Source organism: Theropithecus gelada, chromosome X, assembly GCF_003255815.1.
Source record: "Theropithecus gelada isolate Dixy chromosome X, Tgel_1.0, whole genome shotgun sequence".
NCBI classification, from domain to species: domain Eukaryota; kingdom Metazoa; phylum Chordata; class Mammalia; order Primates; family Cercopithecidae; genus Theropithecus; species Theropithecus gelada.
The window spans coordinates 132,054,357-132,082,286 of record NC_037689.1 but is presented as its reverse complement, the minus strand read 5'-3'; the positions used below and the strand labels follow the sequence as shown (position 1 = coordinate 132,082,286).

Below are 27,930 nucleotides of genomic sequence, written 5' to 3'. Positions count from 1 at the left end.
AAATAATCGTCAAGCAAATAGCATATGAAAAAGTTACCATGTCCAGGCACAGTGGCTCACGCCTGTAATCCCAACACTTTGGGAGGCCAAGGAGGGCCGATTGCTTGAGCTCAGGGGTTTGATACAAGCCTGGGCAACACAGTGAACCCCGTCTCTACAAACAAACAACAACAACAAAAAAAACAACAATACAAAAATTACCAGGGTGTGGTGGTGCATGCCTGTAGTCCCAGCTACTTGAGAAGCTGAGGGGTTGGATGGTTTGAGCCTGGAAGGTAGAGACTGCAGTGAACTGTGATCGCACCACTGCACTCCGGGCTTGGAGACAAAGTGAGACCCTGTCTCAAAAAATGAAAGAAACAGCTACCTGCCTCATTCAGTGAGTGTATTAGTTTTCTAGGGCTGCCTTAACAAGTACCACGTGCTGGGTTCTGGCTTAAACAAGAGATTTGTTTTCTCACAGTTCTGGCAACTGGAAGTCCAAGATCAAGGTGCAGGCAGGGTTGGCTTCTTCTGAGGTCTGTCTCCTCGGCTTGTAGATGACTGGCTGTCTTCTCCCTCTGACTGTGTGTCTGCGTGCTAATTTCCTCTTATAAGGATACCAGTCATATAGGATTAGAGTCCACCCTAATGACCTCATTAATTAATTTACAATGACCTCTTTAAAGACCTGTCTTCAAATATAGTCACTTTCTGAGGTACCATGGGTTACGACTCCAACATAGGAATTTTGAGAGGACACAATCATCCCATCACATTGAATCTCCAGAAAGATTTACGTAACTCAAGATCAGTTTATACTAATAGCTAAGAGTTAGTAATAGCAAATGATACAGAAAAGAAGGAAGCTGGAAAAATATATACATCGGGCATGGGGGCTCATGCCTGTAATCCCAGCAATTTGGGAGGCCAAAATGGGAGGACTGCTTGCGGCTAGGAGGCTAGGAGTTCAAGACCAGCCTGGCCAACAGAGTGAGACTCTGTCTTTAATATACATACATACACATCGGGGGGTCCAGAGAAGCCCAGCACAGGCTTCCAATGTCCTTCTTCATTTGAGAGGAAGCCACACAGGATGTGATTTTTCCGTCTCGAGCAGCAAGCCACAGAGCATGGACAGAATGTCTCTGCCCAGGGAAGCCTGTTTGGAGTTTCAGGGTCTGAGAGACTCAGATAGGGGCTGATCACACACATACAACCCGCTAGCAACCGGCCATGGCACCTGAAACTCAGGACCCCAAGCACGGATCCGGGTTCACATATGTCAAAGCAACCCTGACAAACTGGTATGGTATGTTCCATTGCTCCAGGTGTACATAACAAAATCACGAATCAGTAAAAGAACACTCTTGAGGGCCACATTCCCGGGGGATAGCTAAGGGTGAGTCATGGTTCCCTTGGAGACATGAAAGAAAGAAAATAACAGAGCTGCTATGTTACCTCTTTGCTCAGAAAACCCAACCGGGAGATTTCTCTGTTCCTAACTCCCATCACTTACAAACAGGAGTTGAGGTACAGGTTTTAGGGATAGGGAAGTGAGGGGGTGAGGGAGCTAGGGATTGGGCACCATTTAGCCTAAAAATTACATATACCCAGGAATCGTGTTTTAATTGAAATTATCTTTACCATGAAAAATGGATACCTCTGCTTTTCTGGGCTTTTTTTCCTAATTATGTCAACCTTTCCAGCTCTTGGAACAGAATGCAAAGTCCTTTGCATGATACACAGAGCCCCATCTGATCTCCCCACTCCGGGATCTCCCTGCCCTCATCTCCATGGCCCTCTTCCTTCATGTCTCTGCTCCAGCCATGCTGGCAGTCCTGAGGTTCCTCACACACACCAGGCCCCTGCCTGCTTCAGGGCCTTGGCTGTCGCTGTTCTGTCTGCCTGGAGTGTTCTTAGAAATCCTCTTCACTGTCCCCTCATCTCCTGCACTTCTCTCCTCAAAGGTCACCTCATCAGAGGCCTCCTGGCCGCTGTATCTAAAACAGCAGCCCCTGCCATTCTGTGTGCCCTTTTCGAAATCCTCAAACCTGACAATATATCGTTAACCTGAATATTTAATTATTTTTTACCTGTTCTTCCTCCAACTCCAGAGGAGACTACCTGCACCATGGGGGGCAGGACAGTTTTCGGTTCACAGCGAGGTCCTGAGGCCTAGCACCATGCCTGGCTGAGTGAGTGCCAACTGACTGAATGAATGAATTCGATCCAGACAGACACTGGGTGGAAGAAGGAAAAGATTTAGGACACAGTAAGATTCTCTATTTTTAGCTCCAGACTCTAGAGGAAATACTCAACTAAACTGTTAACTTTTCTCTCAGGATTCACATATGCAAATATTATATTTAATATACAATTTCTTTTAGAAAGGTGATTCTTGCTCCCTTTAAGGGGCTAACCCTGTCTTAACAGTTTATTTCTTTCTTTTTTCTGATGACAAGTAACACATTTGTAAAAGAAAATTAATGCAGAAAGGAGTAAAGTAGAAAGTGCAGGTCCTTTGGATTGGAGGTTAGGGGGAGAGGAAGAGCTGGGGCTAATGCATTTTGAAAGGGACAGCTGTCACATTGTTGGCATCATGGCAGCTGTGTCCATAGGGCTCACCAAAATGCCCCCCTGGATAAAATGGCCACATCGAGCTGTTTTCTTGCTTTGCTGTTTATGTCCTTTGCCTGTGTTTTTAGGAAAATATCCTCGAATGTGTATTTTTTTTTAATTTTTAAAGTTTTTGTTATATTAAAAAAGTCCTTTGTCTGTCCAACAAGTTACTAATTCTTTTCTCCAAATTACTGCTTGACTTCTAACTTTGTGGTGCTTTCCACCATTCAGAAGTGATTTGATTTTATTTTAATTATTATTTTTTTTGAGACAGAGTCTCACTCTGTCACCCAGGCTAGAATGCAGTGGCATGATCTTGGCTCACTGCAACCTCCACCTCCCAGGTTCAAGTGATTCTCATGCCTCAGCCTCCTGAGTAGCTGGGACTAAAGGCATGTGCCACCATGCCTGGCTAATTTTTTGTACTTTTAGTAGAGACAGCGGTTTGCCATGTTGGCCAGGCTGGTCTTGAACTCCTGGCGTCAAGTGATCCGCCCACCTCGGCTTCCCAGTGCTGGGATTACAGGCATGAGCCACCGCGCCTGGCCTCAGAAGTGATTTTTATCGGATGGTGGATTCTGTCAATTCTTTGCCTTTATTGTCTCTGCCTTTGGTATCATGCCTAGAAAGATCTTCTCCCGGCTGGGCACGGTGCCTCAAGCCTGTAATCCCAGCACTTTGGAAGGCCGAGGCAGGCGGATCACGAGGTCAAGAAATCGAGACCATCCTGGCCAACAGGGTGAAACCCCATCTCTACTAAAAATATAAAAATTAGCTGGCCGTGGTGGTGCGAGCCTGTAGTCCCAGCTACTCGGGAGGCTGAGGCAGGAGAATCGCTTGAACCCATGAGGCGGAGGTTGCAGTGAGCTGAGATCACACCTCTGCACTCCAGCTTGGGGACAGAGCAAGACTCCATCTCAAAAAGAAAAAAGAAAAAAAAAAAAAAAGGTCTTGTCCCTGCCTCCCTGCCTCCCCCCTCACCGCCCACCCCTGGATTAGAAAAGTGTTCACCTAAATTTGCTTCTAGTATTGTCCATGGTTTGATTTTATTTTTCATTTAAATTTTCAAGGCACCTGGAATTTATTTGGTGATAATGGACATTTATAGAGTGCTTATGATGTGTCAGGTTCTGTTCCAAGTGCCTTATATTGATCATCTTATTTGAAAGCTGGTAGAAACTGTGTTTTCACAGGTGAGGAAACTTAGGGACAGGAGGTTGGGTACTTATCCAAGACCACACAGCTGGTGAAAGTTGGTCCATCTAATGCTAAAGCCTATACAGGGTTCTTGTAAGGATTATAATTAGTGTATGTAAAGTTTCTGGAATATAGGAGGCAGTCAACAGATGATAGGGTTTAATATTATTGCATACTTCCCATAAACATAATTTCTGATGGGTGTATATTATTTTTTAAAATGGTATCTTTTAAAGTTCAGTTTATTTCTAAACTATTATTCCTTCACAAGTATGAAAAGCTTTTAGAATTCCATGGGAATAAATGAAATCTTTATGTAAAGAAAATGTTCTCATAAACAGAGAGGGGAACAACACACACCGAGGCCTGCTGGGGAAATGGAGGGGAGAGCATCAGGATCAATAGCTAATGCATGTGGGGCTTAATACATAGGTGATGGGTTGAAAGGTGCAGCAAACCACCAAGGCACACGTTTACCTATGTAACAAACCTGCAAGTCCTTCACGTGTATCCCGGACCTTAAAATAAAATAAAAATAATTAAAAATAAAAAGCATGTTATCATAAAAATAAATTTTGGAAGGATGTACATCAACATGTTTAGAGTTTCACTGGGTAATGGAATAACTGGGTTTTCCTTAAAAAAAAAAAAAAAGAAAAGAAAGAAAGAAAAGAAATCTTGCCTCGGCCGGGCGCAGTGGCTCACACCTGTAATCCCAGCACTTTGGAAGGCGGAGGCGGGCAGATTGCAAGGTCAGGAGTTCGAGACCAGCCTGACCAACACAGTGAAACCCTCTCTCTACTAAAAATACAAAAATTAGATGGGCGTGGTGGTGGGCACCTGTAATCCCAGCTACTCAGGAGGCTGAGGCAAGAGAATTGCTTGAACCCAGGAGGCAGAGGTTACAGTGAGCTGAGATCTCGTTACTGCACTCCAGCCTGGGCAACAGAGAAAAACTCCGTCTTAAAAAAGAAAAAAAAAAAATCTTGCCTCTATATTCCAGTTTTCTAGAAAGTGTTTTTTTATTTTGTGATCAGAAAAATAACCACAATAACTGCTATATATATGTTTTAAAGGCTATGAATAGAAGGAGGTGAGATCTATGTCGAGAGTGACAGAGGCTTATAATATTTTCTTTTCGGTAACATGGTAAGAACCTGAAGCTGATGGGAAGGATAAATGGAGAGAGGGTGGCTCTCCAGGAGCAGAAAGGGGCAGTGAAAGAAGGAGGGAGGTCTTTGAGGAGGCAGCAGGTAAGAGGACGTTTATGCAGCATTTATACAACTATATAAAGACAGAAAGAATGAAAGAAAAGATGTAAAAATGGATACCCTGGTATTAGGGTAGTGGGATGATGGTTGCATTTTACTTTTATTCTGTATTTGTATCTTCTTGTGCATGTTTACTTCTTTTATATATTCCATTTCCCTCCATCCAGGTCCATAGCTTTTTAAAAATTTTATTATTATTAAGATGCAGTCTCACTCTGTCACCCAGGCTAGAGTGCAGTGGCACAATCTCGGCTCACTGCAACCTCTGCCTCCCGAGTTCAAGCGATTCTCCTGCCTCAGCCTCCTGAGTAGCTGGGATTACAGGCATGTGCCACCATGCCCAGCTAATTTTTCTATTTTTGGTAGAGACGGAGTTTCACCATTTTGGCCAGGCTGGTCTTGAATTCCTGACCTCAATTGATCGCCCGCCTCGGCCTCCCAAAATGTTGGCATTACAGGCATGGGCCACCGCACCCAGCCTATTATTATTATTATTTTTGAGACAGGGTCTTACTCTGTCACCCAGGCTAGAGTGCAGTGGCACAATCACAGCTCACTGCAGCCCTGATCTCCTGGGCTCAAGTAATCCTCCCACCTCAGTCTCCTGAGCAGCTAGGACTACTGGTGCGTACCACCACACTTGGCAATTTATTTTTATTTTTTTTATTTTTTTGGTAGTGACGGGTTTTCACCATATTGCCCAGTCTGGTCTGGAACTCCTGACTTCAAATGATCTGCCCGCCTTGACTTCCCAAAGTGCTAGGATTACAGGCGTGAGCCACCATGCCCAGCCAAATCCATAACTTTTAAAATCGGGGGAAATGTTATTTATCATGAAAACAAAAGTAGAAAATCTGTTTCCCAGTGCAGGAGGACCATAAATTAGAGGTAGCTGGAGCACCTGACTCTGGCACAGAAGCCACCCTAGAAGAAACTTTTTTTTTTTTTTTGGAGACAGAGTCTCACTCTGTTGCCCAGGCTGGAGTCCAGTGGCACGATTTTGGCTCACTGCAACCTCCGCCTCCTGGGTTCAAGCGATTCTCCTGCCCCAGCTTCCCAAGTAGCTGGGATTACAGGCGCATGCCACCACACCCAGCTAATTTTTTATATTTTTAGTAGAGACAGGGTTTCACCATGTTGGCCAGGCTGGTCTCCAACTCCTGACCTCAAATGATCTGCCCGCCTCAGCCTTCCAAAGTGCTGGGATTACGGGTATGAGCCACCGCGCCCAGCCCACCCTGGAAGAAACTTCTAGGGCTTTCCACCCTCCAGTGTTCTATCTTTCTAGTGGCCTGTTGTGGCTGTTTTCTCTTTCAGGCCCTTGGTCGATTTCCCCACTTCTTCCCCTTCCTGATTAACCATAATTATAGAATTATCCATTGCTTCTAAGAGACTTACATTTTAATATCTCAGACATTGGGTTGCCCCCCGCCCCTTATAATCAGTAGCATGTTGTAATAGACAATGTGTCATGCCACCTAGGTTCCCCTTCCTGGACAAAAGGTCTCCTTTGAGTAGTGGCTGAGAATGCTGACAGCCGACAGCCCTCAGTGAGTGGCTGATTCTTTTTGGAATCACCTCGTTTGAAGAAAGCTACCTCTGCTGAAGAGATGCCCATTCCTAAGGTAGCCCACATCCAGTGACCAGTCAACATGGGGATATGAAGACCCAATTCACTCACCACAAGGCAGGACAACACTGAAGGGCCATCTCAGCTTCTTGAGCTCCCTGTGGGGTTGGCTGAGGCCTTTGTTGTGACTGCATGGCATCCCAACTTCTCCCTGTGCCCCATCAACCCTGCTTGGTTCTCCTTCTCCAGTACTGATCCCAAGGGCGTTTTCCCATAAATGTCCTGCATTCTCACCTCCTTTTGAGCCTGCTTCCCAGAGAACCCAACCTGCAATACATCCTAACTTCATTGGTAGCATCTTTTCTTCCTTGGTGGTACATAAAATAATGGTATATCTTGTAATTGATAGCCTCTTAGATTTGATGAAACACTGGAATATTTTTTGGTCTATCAAACTTAAAACATTTTCCATGATCCCCATTTTTACCTTAACAAGCAGAAAACACCACTTTCTTGGCACTTGAGACAACAGAGGTTATTTTCGGTTGCCTACCTAACACCAAACCAATTCTCCACTTCTTCCTTCTTCATTGAATCCTAATTCTGTTCAATGTGTCCCAAGGGAAATGGAGTCTAATCTTAGCTCCAGAAACGGACCTGACTGGGCAAAGGGCAATCCCACCCCCAGCTGCCAGTGACTGGTAAGAAATGGGTGCATGGGCCCATTCTGGTCAGTGTGACTTGAGAGATTTTTCACCCCTTTTAAGAGAGTTGACACAGAAAGACTTTCTCAAAGAAACTTGCACTCAGATTACTATTGGCAGCCCTTGTCTGACCACAAGGACTGGCCTTAGGATGAAGTTGGCTCTATGGACAGCAGAATCATGGGGCGGAAATCCCATGGGTCTTTGACATCATAATGGAGCAGTGGATCAAACTGATCTGGCCTGAGCTACCTCTGGACTTCCCAATTACATAGCCAATAAACCCCCTCATTGTTTAAGCCAGTTTGAGCTGGGCAATCTGACTGGAGTCTAGAACATCCTAACTGGCACAAAGGCCCTTAAGATGACCCCAATCCATCTGTCTGGCTTTCTCTCTTATCACTTCCTTCTACATCCTCTCTGCCACAACCAAATTAGAATCATCACCATTCGCCACACTGCCCTGTGATTTCCTTCCCTCCTTCCCTTCCTTCCCTCCCTCCCTCCCTCCCTCCTTCCCTTCCTCCCTTCCTCCCTTCCTTCCTTCCTGAGACGGAGTTTCACTCTTGTTGCCCAGGCTGGAGTGCAGTCGCGCGATCTCAGCTCACTGCAACCTCTACCTCCTGGGTTCAAGTGATTCTCCTGCCTCAGCCTTCCGAGTAGCTGGGATTACAGGCACCACCACACCCAGCTAATTTTTGTATTTTTAGTAGAGACAGTGTTTCACCATGTTGGCCAGGCTGGTCTCAAACTCCTGACCTCAGGTGATCGCCCACCTTGTCCTCCCAAAGTGGATTTTCTTTTTTTACCCATGCATTTGCCCAAGCAGACTTTCTGGCTAAAATCTTTCCCCTAGCCTTGCATCCTCTATATCCATCTGTCCAAATTTCCCTCACTCTCCAAAGTCTCATTTTAAATGTTGCTTTTCCCTGAAGCTTCTGGAATGACTCATCTCTCCCTTCTCATTCTGATCATTTCCTCTTTGAATTCCCATAGCATTAGATATGCCCTCCTCTCCCAGCATTGAATCCAGCCTTGCCTCGCATTAGAGTCACTTGTACACCTGACCTTAAGCCCCCTGAGGGCAGGGATAGTTTGTATTTATCCCAAAGTCCTGAAACAGCTAGTACAGAACCTGAGGCACAGGAAGGTCCCAGAATTGTCTACTGAATAGAACAAGGAGAGTGCTGAATTTGGTTGCTCCTTTTAACCTGTGTGACCCCAGACATTTGTTTTCTATGAAGGCTCAAAACATGGTTATGTTTCCTAATTTACAAGTAACACATGTAAACCCATGTTTTGAAAGTGGGGGTGGGGAGGATCAACTGAAGGCAGCCTCTTCACCCAAGTTCCAAAGGCCAGGTGGCCCATTGTGAACCTTGTTTAACCACACAGAACACATGAATAGCTAGAACAAGGGATTTAACAGTTACCAGAATGTTTTCAGAGCGGTGACTTCAGAAGTGCCAAGCTTCAGGAAGACCCGGACAGAGAAGGGATTGGACTTTAGGAAAGTAGGTGCCAAACAGCCCCTTTACAGTTTACACATGCCTTGATGTCAGAAAAATAGATTTGAGTACTGGTTATGCATCAGAGATGTCACTCTGGACAAGCTCCTTATGCTCTCTGGGATTCAGCTTTCTCATCTAAAAAATGGGGATAATAGCTGGGCGTGGTGGCTCATGCCTGTAATCCCAGCACTTTGGGAGGTCAAGGTGGGCGGATCACCTGAGGTCTGGAGTTCGAGACCACCCTGGCCAACACGGCAAAACCCCATTCCTACTAAAAATACAAAAATTAGCCGGGTCGTGGTGGCTTGTGCCTGTACTCGCAGCTACTCGGGAGGCTGAGGCAGGAGAATCACTTGAACCTGGGAGGCAGAGGTTGCAGTGAGCCGAGATCACACCACTGCACTCCAGCCTGGGCAACAGAGTGAGACTCTGTCTCAAAAAAAAAAAAAAAAAAAAAGGAAAAAAGAAAAAAGAAAAAGGGGGGATAATAATAGTGCTTACCTCAAGAGGTTGCTGTGAACACCAAAAGAAGCAATACACACCAAGTGCCTACAGATAGTAAGCACTTGGTAAAAATGTAGCTGCCATTAAAAATAAATATGATGCTCACAGGGTCAGTGGAAAGTAGGAGTAGTGGGAACAGAATAGGAGGGAACAAAGCACCTCTGAGTAGACCTTTCTGTATAGCTCTGACTCTTATTATGTTTCACCCTAATAATTCACTAAAACTAGGATATGAAGGCTGAGGGTATATTTGGAATACAAACACTAATGAACCCAACTGCATTATAAATAATGGCCACACTGAAAGGGATGAAGAAGAAAATAAGTAATTTTGGAAAACACTATTTTGACTGGATACTGTAAGGCAAACTTGTCCAACCTGCAGCCCGGGATGGCTTTAAACATGGCCCAACACAAATTAGTAAACTTTCTTAAAACATCATGAACTTTTTTTTGTGATTTTTTCTTTTTTTAGTTTATCAGCTACCGTTAGTGTTAGTGTATTTTATGTGTGGCCCAAGACAATTCTTCTTTTTCTAGTGTGGCCCAGGGAAGCCAAAAGATTGGACACCCCTGCTGTAAGGCTTCGGACAAAAAGATCTGTCCACAAATAATGAACTCTAGTTAGTCAATCTGTTACAGGCATACGGAACTACTTTAGGATACTAGGGTTAAACAAATAAGTGAATAAAGTGTACATAACAAGAGCCACATTTCCCACTGTTGAAAAAGCGACAAAGAAGAAGAGGGGGAGGCTAGGATGAAGGCTATTAGAGCAGAAACATTAGTTATCAACTCATGTTTAATATGTATACAGACAGATACAGAAATAGATGTAGATATGTGTGTATGTGTGGTTAGTACGCATGTTTTATTTCCTAATCCTATCCACTGGGAGAACCTACAAACAATTCACAAATTATTTGTATGGCATTCCAATAGAAATGAGCATGCCTAGCACCAGATCCTGGTTTCTAATAGCATTCTCCAATAATGGAACCAGGGCTCCTTGAAGTAATGGCTGATTCTGGGTCAGGGTAGGGAAAACACAAGATGAGCCTGTTATGTCTTGCAGTGCCAGAAAATAGAAACACTCAAAAAAGGGTAGGGGCATGACAAGAGGACACAGGGGGCAACGGGAAGATGCGGGGCAAAAAATTCCAGGCAGAGGAAGCCACATGAAAAATAATCAAACCTTTGACTTATGTTCAGAGCTCTCAGATATTGCCATAATTAAAGGGACAGAAAAAATGTTGGGAAAGGAAGTTCTACTGAAAAGCTACCAAGTTTGAATGTCACTTCACTCATTAATTATGATGAGGAAGTCCATTATGAAGTACATCCATATTGTGTAAAGAGAAAACCTGAAACTTAATTTGGCAGTGTTTAATGCTTGAAGTTGCAAATAATAATGAAAACCATTAAAACATCATCACTCTTTCAAGTGGTTTGAAGTGTCTATAAAATTCACATTTGAAAATGGCAGAACAAGCTGAGCATGGTGGCTGATGCCTATAATCCCAGCACTTTGGGAGGCCATGGCAGGAGGACTGCCTGAGTCCAGGATTTCCAAGACCAGCCTGGGAAACAGAGTGAGATTGTATCTCTAAAAAATTAAATTAAAAATTAGCTGAGAGTGGTAGCATACACCTGGCCTGAGCCCAGGGAGGCAAGAGGTTGCAGTGAGCCGAGATCATGCCATTGCACTCAGCCTGGGCAGCAGCAGAGCAAGGCACTGTCTCAAAAAAAAAAAATAAAATAAAAAAAAAAAAAAAAAAGTAAACACAATCCTTCATACCAGAAAGTTATTTTGTCTGAAGCTGTCCACAGGATCATAAAATAAGCCAGCAGAAAAATCTGAAGAGAATGTTGGAGAAACTCTCTAACAGTCTTTGAAAATGCTTTCTAGTGCCAGAGGAAATCAGTTTACATTCTTAGAGATCAGCTGTGACCTCAAAAAGCTGTGTTTAATGTACAAGTCATCCGGACTTACTACATTCAATGAGCTTAATGTTTTCCTCTATGTTATCAGTGTATTAATTTCTACACAAGAGCTGGCCACTATAGGTTAAGTGGCAATGAACTAAGAGGGCAGATGGTGGAATACAACTGCCTGGGTTCAAATTCCTCATCTGCTACTTACTAGCTGTGTGATCCTGGGCAAATTATGTGGCTCTCTGGACCTGCACTTCTTCATCTGTAAAGTTGGGACAATTAAAAAACCCAAACAACCTACCTTATAGGGTTATCATAAGGATTCAAAAGCGCTTAGTATCATTCCATTGCATATAGAATTCAATACATGTTAGCTATTCTTAATTTTTTTTTTTTTTTGCTTAACCTGAAAAATGTTTTGCTTCTTTCTAGGTAATACAGACATTATAATTTTCAAGTATTTTAATTGCTTTTTAACTTCCTATCATTCTATCATTTATCCAACAAATATTTATTGAGCACTACAATTTTTCAGGCACTCTTGTAGGTGCTGGGGATATAGGAGTGACTAGGACTGACAAGGTCCTGTACTCATGGAGCTGACAGCCTACTAAGGGAGACAGACAGTAAGTAAGAAAGGAAAAGATCAACTTAGTAGATGCTTCTAAGGGAACAGCTCTGCCATGAATGTCTCCATATAGGCCACATAGACAAGGTCAATAGCAGTCTGACACATCTTGGAGGAATGCCATGTGATCCTCCCAGGAACACTGTAACATAACCAGTCTTGGGAAGAAGCTGTCCCAAGGCCATTTGTCACCCACCTCCCTATGTTGTGGGAGCTGCCATAAGGCAGTTTCTCATCTGCCTCCCTGGTTCTGATAAGATATGGGACTTTCAACATTGCCTCCTCACATAGTGGAGAGCTGCGAGGTTATAAAATCATTTAGCTGGAGTCTGGAGCTAACTCCTCCAGGACATAGCAACCCACCACTTGTGTCATTCAAGTAAATTATATAACATGTTATTAGGTTATCCGACCGGCAAACTGCCTATCATCGGCCATTTTTTACCTACAAAAATGGTAATTTCATATGGTTCAACTTACTAGAAGGTGGTAATAAGTGCAACTGAAAAAAAAAGAGTAAAGAGGCTTGGCAGTGGGAAGCTGGATGCAGTATTCAAGAGGGTAGCCAAGTGGACCTCAGCAGGCTGACATTTTAGGGGAAGAAGGGGATTCAGGAGTTCTGGATATTGCACTCACACATGGTAACATCTACCTCAACCTTACATGGGTATGAAGATCAAATGAGATAACAGAAGCAAAAATATTTTGTAAACTAAGAAGTTCTACGACTACAGAAAATTATTTAGTATTAGTTTGAGTCTCCTACTTTGTTGCTGGGCATTACAGCAAACTTATTTTTTGAGACAGGGTCTCACTCTGTCGCCCAGGCTGGAGTGTAGCGGCACTGTCAAGGCTCACTGCAGCCTTGACCTCCCAAGCTCAAGCAATCCTCCCACCTCAGCCTCCCGAGTAGCTGGGACTACAGTTGTGTGCCACCATACCCAGTTTTTTTTTTTTTTTTAATTGTAGAGATGGCATTTTGCCATGTTGCCCAGGCTGGTCTTGAACTCCTGAGCTCAAGTGATCCCCCACCCTGGGCTCCCAAAAGTGCTGGGACTATAGGCATGAGCCACTGTGCCCGGCCTACAGCAAACTTTTTAAGGAACACGTGTAAGCTAGATGGCTCATAAGGTTGCTAGTTCATACCTCACATGGAGCAGATAAGCAATTAAGAGTTTTGGCTTAAAACTTTTCTCCTGCTCCCAGAAAACAAAAGGTGTTGTTGTCATTGTTCTTGGTCAATAAAGCACTATCTACACAAAGAAGGTGATAGGACATATCTGAGAACAATCTGTTGAGATATAGCTGAGATTACAATCTGCAAAACTGAACAGAATTCCAAAACAAAGCCATGTTATTTTAGCATAGTAAAATGTAATATAAAGTGTACCACGTGTCTGAAATTTAATGTCTCCGAAGTAGCTAGGAATTTCTGTAGCTCCACCAACCCATTCTACTACATAATCATTAAGATTACAATTTAGCTACTAAAACTTAACAAACAAGGAAAATGGAACCAACAGAAAACTATATTAGGTTAATTTGTAGAGAAATGATAACTATGCATAGCTTTTTTTTTTTTTTAAAGAGACAGACCTTATTTTAAAGATTTTTAAATTGAAGAATCCATAAAGCAGTAAATTTTTGGGAATTTATTGATTTGCATTTAAAAGGAACTGCTGACAAAGATTCACTGGTAATAATCTGAACAAGTTGGAAAATACAGTCAACACTACTGAAACACTACTAAAATAATTCCAGGACACAACAAAACTTCTTAGATGCTGTCTTTGATGTGAAAATTGACTGCTTCTTACTTTTCTAAACACATGGTGGTATAATTAACAATATTCAATCACTTCTGTTCTTTCCTGCATATATAAAAATTAAAATACCAATTAAAAAACTAATATATCCTCTCTTTATTTCTTACAGATACGAGTTCAATGTTTCACTCAATAGTGGTGTGGTTTAAGAGAATTTTTTCATTTACAAGTTAAACAACAATCCACCCAAAGGGAACTGATAGTCTATAGGCTCATAGTGCAAATAAACAGTTTAGGAATGCAGCAACTGACATTTCTAAAGTACAAAACAGATAAAATTCTTAGAAGATACATGCAAAAAGCTCTACTAAGCAGATGGCCACAGAACTAGAACATTGATAATTTTACTGGCGATGTCAATAGGACTCCAGATGTTTCCAAACTCAACTTGAACTCTCATCTTAGGCTTTGTATTTTGCTTTTCCAGTTTCACTAATGACACAAACATGCTATAAAAAAAATCCAGAAATTCACATTTAAAAAGTATATTCTGAAATGAAAGGCAAGAACAGCATTTTACATATAAGAACACTATTAGTTGGCAGGGTTCTTACTAAACAGAGATAGTACTACTATATTTTAGACCAGTAACTTTTGGGGAGTGTATCTTTTGAAAACAAAGCAGTAATCTATCCCATTAATTTGCTTCCTGTCTTTTTTTTTTTTTAATTTTTTGAGACGGAGTCTTGCTCTGTCGCCCAGACTGGAGTGCAGTGGCACAATCTCGGCTCACTGCAAGCTCTGCCTTCTGGGTTCACGCCATTCTCCTGCCTCAGTCTCCCGAGTAGCTGAGACTACAGGCACCCGCCACCATGCCCGGGTAATTTTTTGTATTTTTTGGTAGAGATGGGGTTTCACCATGTTAGCCAGAATGGTCTTGATCTCCTGACCTCGTGATCCGCCCGCCTCGGCTGCCCAAAGTGCTGGGATTATAGGCATGAGCCACCACGCCCAGTCTGTTTCTTGTCTTAACACGTAGTTTTTTGTTTTTTTGTTTTGGTTTGGTTTTTTGAGACAGAGTCTTGCTCTGTCACCCAGGCTGGAGTGCAGTGGTGTGATCTTGGCTCACTGTAGCCTCCACCTCCCGGTTTCCAGTGATTCTCCTGCCTCAGCCTCCCAGGTAGCTGGAATTGCAGGCACGCACCACTACACCCAGCTAATTTTTGTATTTTTAGTAAAGGCGGGGTTTCACCATGTTTGCCAGGCTGGTTTCAAACTCCTGACCTCATGTGATCCACCCGCCTTGGCCTCCCAAAGTGCTAGGATTACAGGTGTGAGCTACCGCAACCAGCCTCAATATGTAGTTTTGAAAGACAAATCAAGTAGGGAATTTTAAGCATTATCAAAGTGGGAGGCCAGGGTAAGTGGCAAAAAAAGATGGAGTAAAAAACCTGCTTTAGGTAGTGTGCTGTTGCAGTCTTCCTAAATCTTCCTCAACCATGTTCATGAACACATCCATGGGACTCCTGCCTCCAGAGTAAGAGGCAGGTATCCAAAGGACAGTGAATTAAAAGACTAAACTCGATCATTTATTTCTTACTTATGACCACATTTATCATCTGAAATAATAATGCAACAGTTATTATATATTAAAGCTGTTCAACTATTTCAGCCAACAAGAAGTGTCACCCTAGCCTGGCCAGGTTCCAGTTCTAAGGACGTCTGTACTAGACTACAGCTTTATGTGACTAATGGGAACCATCAGTCTGTTATTATGAGGTGCTGGAAGGAGAAAACAATTCTCTTTCCTAAATTTTTATGTGGGTTTTGAAAAATGAGTGAGAAAAAGAAGCAATTACTTACATTCAAATCCCTGAAGTATTCATTATAGTCAAGGGCATATCCTACAACAAACTTGTCTGGAATTTCAAATCCAACAACTAAAAAGAAACATAATTCATCATTTAGATACAGAAAACACCACTTTTAAATCTAATACTGGCAAATGTGCCTCTCTACAAATATTCTCTAAGCAATTATAAGCCATTTCACATAAAACTCTTTTAGGTTAAAGATGGTTAAATGATTGACAAAAAAAGTAATTCACTTACAGTCTGGCTTATATCCAACACTTCGTGGAGTCCTTTTCACCAGCAAGCTGTTAATTACAAAATGTGACATATAACATACAGAGAGACTACAGGGCATTACAAAAGAAAAGACTAATGTTTCTAAACACTGTTTCATTTCATCCGTGCTGAGTGTACCATGGTCACTTTCAACACACTCAAGGAGAGACTATGAAATGGAGAGCTAAATTATGGGAATTACTAGGAAGGGGCAGCAACGAGTTGGCACTACAGACAAGGCCCTTGGTTGATCACCTGGAACCTGAAGGACAGTTCTGAGACCTGCACCCTGACTACCAATGTGTCCACTGAAGGGGAGCTAATAAGGAGGATGAATGGGTATCGAGTCTCAAAGAGCAAAGATGAAAATATAAGGGCTCTCAGTCCAAAAACCTTGGAGATACAATCCCTAAACTGTAAAAGGGTGTGGGAGAGGTGGGCATCACCTTTTATCACAACATTCTTTTCTTTTCTTTTTTTCCAGACGGAGTCTTGCTCTGTCACCCAGGCTGGAGTGCAGTGGCGCAATCTCCACTCACTGTAAGCTCTGCCTCCTGGGTTCATGCCATTCTCCTGCCTCAGCCTCCCGAGTAGCTGGGACTACAGGCGGCCGCCACCACGCCTGACTAATTTTTTTTTGTATTTTTAGTAGAGACGAGGTTTCACTGTGTTAGCCAGGATGGTCTCCATCTCCTGACCTTGTGATCCACCCACCTCAGCCTCCCAAAAAGCTGGGTTTACAGACGTGAGCCACTGCGCCCAGCCACAACATTCTTTTCTTTTCTTTTTTGAGATGGAGTTGGCTAGAGTGCAATGGCTCGCCCAGTTCACTGCAACCTCCACCTCCCGGGTTCAAGTGATTCTCCTGCTTCAGCCTCCCGAGTAGCTGGGATTACAGGCATGCGCCACCACTAATTTTGTATTCTTTTAGTAGAGATGGGGTTTCTCCATGTTGGTCAGGTTGGTCTCGAACTCCCAACATCAGGTGATCTGTCCACCTCAGCCTCCCAAAGTGCTGGGATTACAGGCGTGAGCCACCATGCCTGGCCTCACAACATTCTTTTTTTAAAAGAGATGAGTCTCGCTCTGTGGCCCAGGCTACAGTGCAGTGGTATAATCACAGTTCACTGCAGCCTTCACTTCTTGGGCTCTAGCAATCCACCTCAGCCTTCCGGGTAGCTGGGACTACAGATGTGTACCACTTCACCCTGGCTGCATCACAACTTTTTAATAACTGGCTTACAAAGAGGAACTTTAGGCTAAAACAACTAGTGTGCCAAAAGAACCAGTATTTATTTTTGAGAGCAAAAGCTGGAGGTGGTATAAGTCAACTCTACCAAAAGCTAATTTTATAACCCAAATGCTGCCCGTAGAAAAATATTCAGCCATTAATAAAAGCTATAGAAGCTGCTTTGAAAGCCTTTATAGATGTTGAAGGCAGTCTCAAGAAAACTTATGCTTTCCTACATATATACAAGATATATACAAGGCAGTCTCAAGAAAACTTATGCTTTCCCACATATATACAAGATATATACAAGGCAGTCTCAAGAAAACTTATACCTTTCTAGATAAATACATATGTTTAAAGAGCTGGAAAGGGCCCAAAGTGATCTCAACCTGGACTGCACATCAGAATCACCTGGCAGCTTTAAAGAACCAAAACTCAGCTACTCAGGCCACAGCCCTGACCAATTACATCAGAATTGCTGGAGGTGAGACACAGGCATAGGTTGTCCTGGGTTTTTTTTTTTAACTCTCAGGTGATTCCAATGTGCAGCCTAAGTAGATAACCACTAACCTAAGCCGGAGACTCTAAGGGATATCATCTAATCATGCCCCTCATGACTCTTCCAATAAATGGATAGAGGAGACACTTCAATTCCATTTCCATTTAAAAAGAACATAACAAGCCAATCACAGCAAAAACTCTTCCCTCTACCTGAACTCAGGAATGCTCCAGAAAAGGTATCACTAAACTCAGTGCAATCTGTATTAGGAGTTCAGCAGAACTCAGCACTTCATATGCCTACAGATCTGAATGTTTAATAAAGCTCCATCTCTAAGGCATGACTAGAGTTGCATCTGAAGCATTTTCCATACTGTAAATGGGTAACCGCTCTTAAGAAGATATATGTAAATGGCCAATAAGCAGATGAAAACATGTTCAACATCATTACCATCAGAGAAACACAAATCAAAACCACAATGAGATACCACATCACAGCCACTAGGATGGCTATAATAAAAAGGACAGTAACGAGTGTTGTCAAGGATATGGAGATATTGGAACCCTCATATGTTACTGGTGTAAAATAGTACATATACCTTGTTAAACAGTCTGGCAATTCATCAAAATGTTAAACATAGAATTACCATATGACCTAGCAATTATATCCTCAAGAGACCTAAAAACAGGTATTCAAACTTGTACACAAACATTCAAATCAACATTATTCATAAAAGTGAACAGGTAGAAACCCAAATGTTCACCAACAGATGGATAAACAAAATGTGATATATTTGTACAATGAAATATTATTCAGCCAAAACAAGGGATGAAGTACTGATACATGCCCCAACCTGGATGAACCTTGAAAACACTATGCTAAGTGAAAGAAGACAGGATATTGCAAGAGTCCATTTATATGGAATGTCCATAATATACAAATCTGTACGGACTTTCTGTAGAAAGTAGATTAGTAGTTACCAGGGGCTGGGAGAAGGGAGAATGACTGCTAATGGGTACAGGGTTTCTTTGGGTTCTAAAACGAAATAGGGGTAGCAGATGCACAACTCTGAATATATCAAAAACCACTGGATTGTACAACTTTAAAAGAATGAACTTTATGGCATGTGACTCAGAGCTCCATAAAAAAGAGTATGTTTACAGTTCTAGAACCAGCTACCTATATAATATGCGAAAAATCTTACTACTTCCCTACATTCTAAAATGCACAATTAAGCAGCTGCTCACTTCAATGAGATCAATCACATTATAACCAACAGTGAAACAGTGCTTTGCAGTTAAAAAGACTTTCAAATACATTATCTCCTTGACTCACATAGTTTCCCTGAGTAAAAGATGTTAATAATCATTCCCCTTTAAAGATGAGTAAATACATTGAGAGAGATTAAATATGAAATAGTTGCTCAGATTAAGTGGTAGTGAAATGCCAGATTAAACTCCCAAGTCCATGTCTTTCTCACTTTACTGCTCTGCCTACAACATGAAAACTGGAACTGGGTGAGAAGAACCTTAGAAGTCGTCTAGGCCATGCATTTTTTTTTTTTTTTTTTTTTTTTGAGATAGGGTCTCACTCTGTCACCCAGGCTGGAGTGCAGTGGTGTGATCACAGTAGGCCACTTATTCTCAACAGAGGCGATATCACCTCCAAGGAAGCCAAAACTAATTCTCAGCAGGGAGAGTGGAAATATTGGACATTACAAGATTTGTGACCCTCCAAAACAACCCTACCTGACAATCTTATTCCTTAGTGTTTAATTTCTGAGTATCAGATAAGCAGCACTGACGTGGAGTTCATGGAAGATACATGAAATGTATGCAAGATCAGTGCTACAAAACTATGGTGAATAGATGACTTGGGTCAAGAAATGACCCAAGTATTCTTTGAGCATGTCCTACCTGTGGCAACACAAAATCTCTCTCTCACGAACCAGTCTATCTCAATTCCACAGCATATACCAGGAAAGAACAACAAAAGAATACCCGGAGGATTGAAGTCTATGCCACAGTAGGTTGACATTTAAAACCCTAAAGAGCATGTACAAAAACAAGCAAGTGCATTGATTAATTTCTATTAGGTTGGTGCAAAAGTGATTGTGATTTTTGCCATTTCATAGGATACTACTCAGTGTCCTATAACGTATCACTTATATACTCTCATAGTACCTGTCCCAAATCTATTTAAAAGAAAAACTCACTGATAAACACTTGGACTGGATATTAGAAAAGCCCATACAGTCAAACTGCTGACATATGACTCACTAGAAGGCTTACTCTGATTCAAAGATGCTCGACAGATAGTTATTTTTTAAAAGGGGTTTATAAAAACCTGTTAATCACTTAGGAAAAAAACAGAAGTTAGATCATTACCTGACCCCTACATAAAAACTGCAGATTGATCAGAGACTTAATTTTTTTTAATGAAATTGTAAAAGGAAAAGAAAAACATATTCTTAAATGTTTGTTTGATGTCACTCTATTAAAAATTTAAGGTAGCAAAAGCATAAACTGTGAGCCAGGTTCCCTGGGTTCAAATCTCATCTCTATAGCTGCCTAGCTCCGTACCTTTGGGCAATTCCCTATGCCTCAGTATCCTTATCTGAAAAGTGGGAATAACAATGCCACCCCAGAGTTGTTGAGGGATGAAACTAAAATGAGAAATAAACACAGGTAGAACTATAAAAGCAAAAGTCAAACAGCATAGGTAAGGTGAGGAGGTGAGCCTGACTTAATAAAAAAGGAAGCGGGCATTATAAAACTTCACTACAGACACAAAGAAGATGTAGCATACATCACTCAATTCCAGGAGGTCCAGATTTTCAGGGCCCACCCCTTCCTATCACTTCCTCACCCCCTGTGGAATCCTTATTCTTAATTTTGTAAGGGGGCTCAAAATCCTCTGCCATGCTACTCAGGACAAACTGATATAATTAGCATGCTGAAAAACCAAATGTTAATATTAGGCAAGGAAGTGACTGTAACTATGAGCTTTATTGACACATGACAAAATTATTTAAAAGGATTATATCTTAAGTCTTATATGAGAGTACATTACTTCTTAAAGATAAAATGACAGTTGAAAACATTTATCCTTACAAAGAAGCAATCACTTAATCCCCCTTCAAATGAGGGAAATATTCTATGTCAAAATGTCATACATACCTTGCGACCTTGACCATCTTTGGATTATACTGCCTGACCAAGGAAAGCAAAGTCTGCATCGTTTTGCCAGTGTCAATTATATCCTTTCAAAAAAGAAGACATTGCATAGCTTTAAATTCAGAGTCACTATATAAACATAAAGTACCAAAACCCCCATGTATAACTGTAATACTGCCATTCTTTTCAGTGCAGTAATTGTCACCAAAATTCACACGGAGATATTCTGGAATCTATAAATCATCTGGCCCTCAGCAAGCAGTAAGAATGCCAGCCCCCAGGACTGGATTTTGTAGGCACAGGGTCAATTACAGCAAATTTAAATATATACATGCACATTTTATTAGGGAGTTATGATGTTGTCCTTCATTATAAAAAGTATTTTAGAATTTTTCTCATAAATTCAAGATACAGACTCTCTCCTCCCAACTCTCCAATATAGGTGGCTAACAGACTACACTTTAAGAAACACTGCTTTATACCATTTTTAAAGGCACCCAAATTAATAAGGCTATAAAATGACTTTACATAAAAGTGAATCCCAGCTATTTAGTCAAAAGTAGGACTCTAAACAAACTCATCTTTGTTATGGAAAATATTTTTTAAACCATAATCCTAATGCTTTTCAATAAAAATACTCTTTAAAAATGGAATAAAGTAGTGTAAGCCATCAGAAACATCATGGCTGGAGACTTGTGAAAAATGTAGATTTCTGGGCTGTGGTAGGCAGAATTCTGACGGCTCTCAAAATTCCTGCCTCCTTTAGGGATAAAAGACTTTAAGACTTTTTAAGAAAAAAGAAAAAGAAAAAGAAAAAAAAAAATCCTGTCTCTTGGTGTACACACCCGGAAGAGTTCCCTCCCCTTGAATGTGACCAGGATCTGTGAAACTAACGGGATAGCCACTCCTGTGATTAGGTTATGTGGCAGACTAGAGCAAGATTCTCCTGCTGGTTTTGAAGAAGTCAGCTGCCATGTTGTGAGAATGTAATGGGCTAGGGCATGAGCCTTTAAATAGCTGACAGCAACCCCTGGCCAGCAGCCAGTGAGAAAACGGGCCCTCAGTCCTACAATCACAAGGAACTAAATTCTGCCAACAACCTGAAGGAACTTCGAAGAGGATTGTGAGTCCCTTGATTCAGCTTGATGAGCCCCTGAGCAGAGGATACAGTTAACTTGTACTAGGGAAGTATAAAAAACATGCATGGGAATGATATATATCAACTTTAAGGATAATTGTCATACTTCTGGGAATGAAGGGAAAAAATCGGGCTTTAGTTGTATTATGACCTTTAATTTCTTTAAAACAATAAGATCAGAAGCAAATATGGCAAAATGTTAATACTTTGTGGTGGGTACATAGGTATTGAGCATACCCTCTTTTCTGAGTTCAAAATATTTTATAATTAAAATTAAATGCAGGCCAGGTGCAGTGGCTCATGTCTATAATTATTCCGAGCACTTTGGGAGGCCGAGGTAGGAGGATGGCTTGAGGCTAGACCAGCCTGGCCAATATGGCAAAACCCCGTCTCTACAAAAAAAAAAAGTATATATATATATACACACACACATATATATATAGACACACACACACACACATATATATAGACACACACACACACACACACACACACACAATTAGCCAGGCATGGCAGCGCAGACCTGTAGTCCCAGCTACTTGGGAGGCTAAGGCATGAGAATTGCTTGAACCTGGGAGGCAGAGGTTACAGTGAGCTGAGATCATACCACTGCACTCCAGCCTGGTAACAGAGTGAGACATTGTCTTAAAAAAAATAATAATTAAATGCAAAAGGTCCAAGTGAATTGAGGAGGAAAGAGGTATCAAGGAAAGTTTTGTGGAGGTGACGTTTGAGCTGGGTCTTAAATGACTAAAACATGGGATAAGAAGAGAGGGAATAAGGACATTTCAGGTACAAGAAATAAGGAGCAAACAGTGGAAACAACCTAACGTCTGTCAACCAATGAATGGATAACAAAAATGTAATTCAGATGGCATCCAACTTACGATGCTTCGACATGAGATTTTTTTGACTTTAGGATAGATTTATCAAGGTAGTAAATCCATTTTCAACTTATGATGTTTTCAACTTCAGATGGGTTTATCAGGACACAGTTGAGGAACACCTGTCTATCCATAAAATTTGTCAGTAAAAAGGAATGAGTGCAGATATACTCCACAACGTGAATGAACCTTGAAAACATTAAGCTAAGTGAGAGAAGCCAGATACAAAAGGCCACATATCGTATGATTCTATTTATACAAAATGTCCAGAATAGGCAAATCTTATAGATAGCAAGTAGGTAGATGATCAGTTTGCTAGGTGCTGGGGGAAGGGAAAATGGGGAGTGATGGCTAAGGGGATTGGGTTTCTTTGTGGGGCAATGAAAATGTTTTAAAATTGAATATGATAATGATTGCACAATGCTGAGAATATAATAAAAAATTTTGAATTGGCCGGGCGTGGTGACTCATGCCTGTAATCCCAGCACTTTGGGAGGCTGAGGCGGGTGGGCCACGAGGTCAGGAGATCAAGACCATCCTGGCAAATAGTGAAATCCCGTCTCTACTAAAAATACAAAGAATTAGCCGGGCGTGGTGGCAGGCACCTGTAGTTCCAGCTACTCAGGAGGCTGAGGCAGGAGAATGGCGTGAACCCAGGAGGCGGAGCCTGCAGTGAGCTGAGATCACGCCACTGCACTCCAGCCTGGGCAACAGAGCGAGACTCCGTTTCAACAACAACAAAAAAAATGGAATTGTACACTTTAAATGGGTGAATGGTATGATATGTGAGTTATATCTCAATAAAGCTATTATTTTAAGAAAAGAAATAAGGAGCAAACAACAGGGGCAGAAAAGTAAAGGTACAAGCTCTGGGAAACAGTAAAAGGTATAGAGAAAATGAAAGGAAGCTGGAAAATAAGGTTGGTAATGTATATTGGGGTCACACTGAAAAACTCTAAAGAATGTAGCCTAAAGACTAAAGAATGGGAAAATGGGGTCTGAGTAGGAGACAGGATCACAAGCTGTGCTTTAGATGTTTGTAGGATTCAGTAAGATAGAAAGGTTTCAATAGATGACCACAGACAAAAATATAGATATATTTATATCTACATAGATGTATATATATCTATATCTATATATCTATATATATGTAGAGAGAGAGAGAGAGAGAGAAAGAGGCTGTTAGACAGTGATAAGTGATCAGGAAAATAAAAGTATTGAGGAGAAATAGGAAGTTGACAGCATGAAAAAGTGAGATTTTAGATAGGATGGCCAGAGAAGGCCTAAATGAGAAAATGACTTACGAGTAAAAACAAGGGCCCCTAAACCTTAGCATGCATCAGAATCACTCAAAGACTTGTTAAAGCATAGCTTGCTTGGCCTCATCACAGATATTTTGATTAGGTAGGTTCTTGTCTGATATTAATACTTTTGGTCTAGGGAACCACATTTTGAGAACCACTGAGCTAAAGGAAGTAAAGGTTTCCCTTAGCTTACTAGCGGGTAACCCTAGGAAACTGCTTAGCCTCTCCGTGCTAAGATACAAAATACTTTAGGACATAATGACAAATGGAAAATAGTCTATAAATTATAAATATTACTTTTTATGTACCAAATATTACATAAGACAAAATCTAAGCAAGATATATATATATACATAAAATATAAGATATGTATGTATATATTATACATAGATAAATAGAGAGAGAGAGTTATGTTTAGAAAGAAAATATTTCAAACTAAAAAAAGAGAGGTAGGAAGTATACCATTCCATTACTGGTAAAAACAAATTACTAAGTAGTCTTTACAAAAAACCAGTCTCACTCCTTTAGAACATAAGTCCACCATTAAAACTGATGCAGAGGAATTTCTTTCCCTGGCTTACCTTTAGGATGGTGCATACTAAATTAGAAAAATCATAAATGTTATATTAAAAGTAAATGTGAACTTACTTCCACAATCAAGACATTCTAGAAGAAAAAGAAATGAAAATCAGTACAATGAATAAGACGGTATTTCCAATTATAAGTCAAATCACATCATAACAACCCTAAGGAATTATTCACACTCTTGTTTTTAGATACTTTATTACATCAAACTCTCCTTTAAACAAGTGAGCCATCTGCTGGGATTTGGAAGCCTGTAATACTGAAATTTTCATCGTAATGGAAATTTTAAAAACAGAATTTGACCCATTTGTTTTTAAAACACTTTCATTACTTAACAAGAGGTCTAATCTTGGGCAAGTCTTGAAATTTCTCTGGCCTCAGTTTCCCATGTGTTAAATGAGAAACTTGAACTAGTTGGTTTCTTATAGTTTCCTGACTCTAACATTCTAAGAATTATATTTGTACAATAACTCAAAAACCATATGGACTCCAATTCAAAATATATTTTCTCATTAGGCTAAAATTGATCTGCATTTTCTGAATGTGTCCATATTCTTGGACTACACTAAAAAATGATACCAATGCTTCCTCTCACCATAAACTCTCACTTCGCTTTCTACATTTAAGAATTTTATAGCTAGAAGAGTCCTTAAGAGAAAATACCATCTAATAATTACCCCTCAAAATCAAGAAAGTCCTATCTGTTCTTATGCTAGTTATAAGAATGAGGCAGCATTTTGGTTATAAACATTGCCACAAGAAGATTCACGATGTATTGTTTATCTGTAGCTCTCACCATACTCTGTCATATAACTATATAAAGATTTTAATGTTCTATATAGTCTTCTAAGATAGTGTTTACCAGAGTAGGGCATAAAAGAGTCACTGGTTTGCAAGAAAGATTAGAACTTTTTAATTTTTTACCTCACCTTGTTTAATCTATATTTTTGTATGTATTTTGTAACATATATAATATTATCACCATAAATCATATATAATTTAAAATGCATATATTAGGGGTAAATGCTCAGAAAACTTTTTATAAATTGGGCATGCAAATACAAGTTTGAAGACTCACTGTTCTAGGTATTAAAAGTAAAGTTATAACCAAGTAAAGCTTCTACCTTTTCCTGTCTCAAAGCAGTTTATTGTTGGAGGTAAGATCTCTAAGAAGCCTAAACAGGTCCAAGTACAGAATGAAGTAAGGCTAGCCCATAATTTATGGCAAGCAATTCATACTACTTCTCTCATGCTGAGCTATCCTCAGTGAAGCAGCTACTACAGACAACTGCAGCCCATTGGTAGCCTATTTTACAGGCAGGAAAAAATTACTTTTTATTCAAAGTGGAACTCAGGATATGGCGAGAAAATGAATACAAAAAATAGGGTCAATCCAAAGGCACACAGCAAATGAGTAACACAATTATGTTTTTTTCCCATTTGTACGAGATCCCAGTAAATTCTAAGTAAATTGCAAATTTAATAATACACTAAAAAAAGCCATGTAATTGTTCAAATGAATCCCAGCATGGTACAAGGATTACAGACACTAGAGTCTAAAAAATAAAAGAATGCCATTATTGAGAGTTTTTGAATTATATCAGGTAGTTACATCTCTACTTAATAAATGAGAAAAATGAGCAAAGAGGCCATTTGATAAAATGAAAATAGCCAAGAAGTGGTATTAGAGACTTGAATACAGGTATTCAGGGTCCAAAGTTCATCTGCTCAAGTACTAACTGGGGAAAAAAAGGAAAAATATTTATATACATATGTATCTGTGCATAAAAATGCCCCCAAAAGACAAAATGAGGCCAGGTAGGGTGTTTCACTCCTGTAATCACAGTACTTTGGGAGGGTGAGGCAGGCGGATACCTGAGATTAGCAGTTGGAGACCAGCCTGGTCAACATGGTGAAAACCTGTCTCTACTAAAGATACAAAAATTAGCCGCACATGGTGGCGTGTGCCTGTAATCCCAGCTACTTGGGAGTCTGAGGCAGGAGAATCACTTGAACTGGGAAGGGGAGGTTGCAGTGAGCCAATATTGTACCACTGCACTCCAGCCTGGGCAGCAGAGCGAGACTCCATCACAAAAATAAATAAATAAAATAAAATAAAATAAAATGAAACAGAAAGTTCAAATAATCCCATAATCTTACCACCAAGAAATAACTTTCACTCAATTTATACTTATTGATTTTTCCATAATAAATGTACTTTACTGTGACTATCATGAAAATAAAGTTATTTTAGAAACAGAGAACTGTTTCAGATCAGATCTATGTAGTAGAACAGAGCCATTAGGTGGGAAAGATGAGATCAAGCTAAATCACAGAAGGCCTAAAAGGCTAGGTCTATTCCAGCACTAAAAACTGATTAGACAAGTAATGGCTTCAACAGCTTCTAAATATGGACAAAGCATGCTGAAAGGGAAGGACAGGTCTAGCAGTGGTATATGAAATGAACAGGAGGGGCAAAGCTAATTTCTCCTCTGAAGCTTTCCAAATATGCTGAGGAGGACATTAGTTTGACATGACCCTGATATGGGACAAGAGAATTTCACACAAGTTTTACATGTTAAAGTTTTCTTATAGATACTCATTCATGTAAGCAATGAACACTAAAATCTAAAGAAAGAAAAGAGCTTTAGAGTCAGGTCTGCATTCAAATTCAAGCTCTACCACTTACTGGTTCTGTGACTTTGGGCATGTCTTTTAACCTTACTGAGCCTTAATTTCCTGATCTGTAAAATGGGGATATCGTCTCCCTCACAGGATTGTTGTGAAACTTTTATGAGATTAATGCCTTTATATTTGGCACAGTGTAAGTAAACAATAACTGGCAGCTTCAAAAAAAAAAAAAAAGCAGTAGCATTCCATCATTATTGGTTACTCTCAAAAAGTTTTTCAATGTACTAGAAGATAAATATTCAAATATCTTAATATCTCCATTATTTTCAGGTAAACAGCATGCTCCTGAACAACCAATGGGTCATCAAAGAATTCAAAAGGGAAATCTAAAAACATCTTGAGATAAACTACATGGAAGCACAATATACCAAAACCAATGGTCCACACCAGGAGGATTTTAATGTACTAAGATAACTCTTTGAGATTTCTTAAAATAATAGTATGTCTGAATTTATTGAGTGCATTTATTTACCAGAAACTGTTGTAAGAGCTCTACTTGCATTATAGCACTTAATCCTCTTAACTCTATGGCTGCCATTATCAACCTCACCCTAATCACATATGGGACAAAAAGAGGTTAAGTAACTTGCCCAAGGTCACATTTAG

At 40.5% G+C, this 27,930-nt stretch overlaps 1 protein-coding gene across 1 annotated transcript in view; it reads right to left on the bottom strand.

Annotated features, from left to right (window-relative positions):
- Positions 1-13,558: 13,558 nt before the first annotated feature.
- Positions 13,559-27,930, bottom strand: part of HPRT1 (hypoxanthine phosphoribosyltransferase 1) — a 41,990-nt gene continuing 27,618 nt past the window's right edge. Inside the window, exons 5-9 of the mRNA XM_025372991.1 lie at positions 24,697-24,714; positions 20,726-20,808; positions 15,799-15,845; positions 15,551-15,627; positions 13,559-14,196 (exon numbers count right to left, since the gene is read on the bottom strand). Of these exons, the coding sequence (XP_025228776.1) occupies positions 14,149-14,196; positions 15,551-15,627; positions 15,799-15,845; positions 20,726-20,808; positions 24,697-24,714 (273 nt within the window). The 3' untranslated portion in view covers positions 13,559-14,148. The remainder of the gene's footprint in view (positions 14,197-15,550; positions 15,628-15,798; positions 15,846-20,725; positions 20,809-24,696; positions 24,715-27,930) is intronic.